The sequence below is a fragment of the Rattus norvegicus genome, chromosome 3 (assembly GCF_036323735.1).
Source record: "Rattus norvegicus strain BN/NHsdMcwi chromosome 3, GRCr8, whole genome shotgun sequence".
Lineage (NCBI taxonomy): Eukaryota > Metazoa > Chordata > Mammalia > Rodentia > Muridae > Rattus > Rattus norvegicus.
Genome location: NC_086021.1, coordinates 95,838,316 through 95,839,803, shown reverse-complemented (window position 1 = coordinate 95,839,803; position 1,488 = coordinate 95,838,316). Strand labels below are relative to the sequence as shown.

Below are 1,488 nucleotides of genomic sequence, written 5' to 3'. Positions count from 1 at the left end.
GCCAAAAAGAACCCTGCACATTCACTGTTATTGTTCAGAAAGAAGTTTTTGAAAATGAATCAGAAAACTGGGAAAGACATCCAAACTAACTGTGTAACCAAGCATGGGAGAGTTGGTGAGAAAATTGCCACATTGGACCATGAAGCATGGAATCATTTCAAAATCTGTTGCTCCTGTTTACATGCTCTGGCATCTGAGTGAGTTCAACACTCTCAGAAAAGCATATGGAAAAGAATAATGTGACTGAATTTATCCTCCTGGGCCTCACCCAGAACCCAGAGGGCCAAAAGATTCTGTTTGTCACATTCTTGCTCATCTACATCGTGACAGTAATGGGCAATCTGCTCATAATGGTGACCATCATGGCTAGCCAGTCCCTTGGTTCCCCTATGTACTTTTTCCTGGCTTATTTGTCATTTATAGATACTGTCTATTCTACTGCCATTGCTCCCAAAATGATTATTGACTTGCTCTATGAAACAAAGACCATCTCCTTCCGGGCTTGTATGACTCAAGTTTTTATAGATCATTTATTTGCTGGAGCTGAGGTCATTCTTCTGGTGGTGATGGCCTATGACCGCTATGTGGCCATCTGTAAGCCTCTTCATTATTTGACTGTCATGAATCGGCGGGTATGTGTTCTCATGCTGTTGGGAGCCTGGATTGGTGGCTTTCTTCACTCATTAATTCAATTTATTTTCATTTATCAGCTCCCTTTCTGTGGCCCAAATATCATTGACAGCTTTGTATGTGATATGTATCCTTTGCTAAAACTAGCCTGCACCAATACTTACCTCATAGGGCTTTGTATGATCGCTAATGGAGGGGCAATTTGCACTGTTACTTTTTTAATTCTCCTAGTTTCTTATGGGGTCATTTTACACTCTCTAAAGGCACATAGTCTGGAAGGGAAGCGCAAAGCTTTGTACACATGTGCATCCCACATCACTGTAGTCGTTTTGTTCTTTGTTCCATGCATCTTCCTATATGCAAGGCCTACATCCACATTTCCCATTGATAAGTCTGTTACTGTTGTCTTAACTTTCATAACTCCAATGCTGAACCCCTTAATCTACACCTTGAGGAATGCAGAAATGAAAAATGCTATGAAGAAACTTTGGAGAAAAAAAAATCTAGCTCCATTGTAAGTGGGCTATATCACTCTTGAAAATGGAAACCCAGGATATTATTATTTAACAGAGAGAACAATTTTACTGATGACATTTACTATTTTTTATTATTGATCTCTTTTGCCTATTTAGACACTTATTTAAAAACAAGCACTAAGGATGCTCCAGTCCTTCTTAAATGGATGAGCAAAAATATTCATAGGAGGAGATATGGAGGCAAAGTTTGGAGCAGACTGAAGGAATGGCCATTCAGGGCCTGCCCCACCTGGGAATTTAGTATACACACACACACACACACACACACACACACACACACACACACACACACGTGAACGCTAGAAGCGAAGCATTGAACTGA

The 1,488-nt window shown here is 40.3% G+C and overlaps 1 protein-coding gene across 1 annotated transcript; it reads left to right on the top strand.

Annotated features, from left to right (window-relative positions):
• Positions 1–224: 224 nt before the first annotated feature.
• On the top strand, positions 225–1,148 carry Or4a15 (olfactory receptor family 4 subfamily A member 15). The gene has a single exon (NM_001001064.1). The coding sequence runs from the start codon at positions 225–227 to the stop codon at positions 1,146–1,148; it is 924 nt and encodes a 307-aa protein (NP_001001064.1).
• The last annotated feature ends 340 nt before the right edge of the window (positions 1,149–1,488 follow it).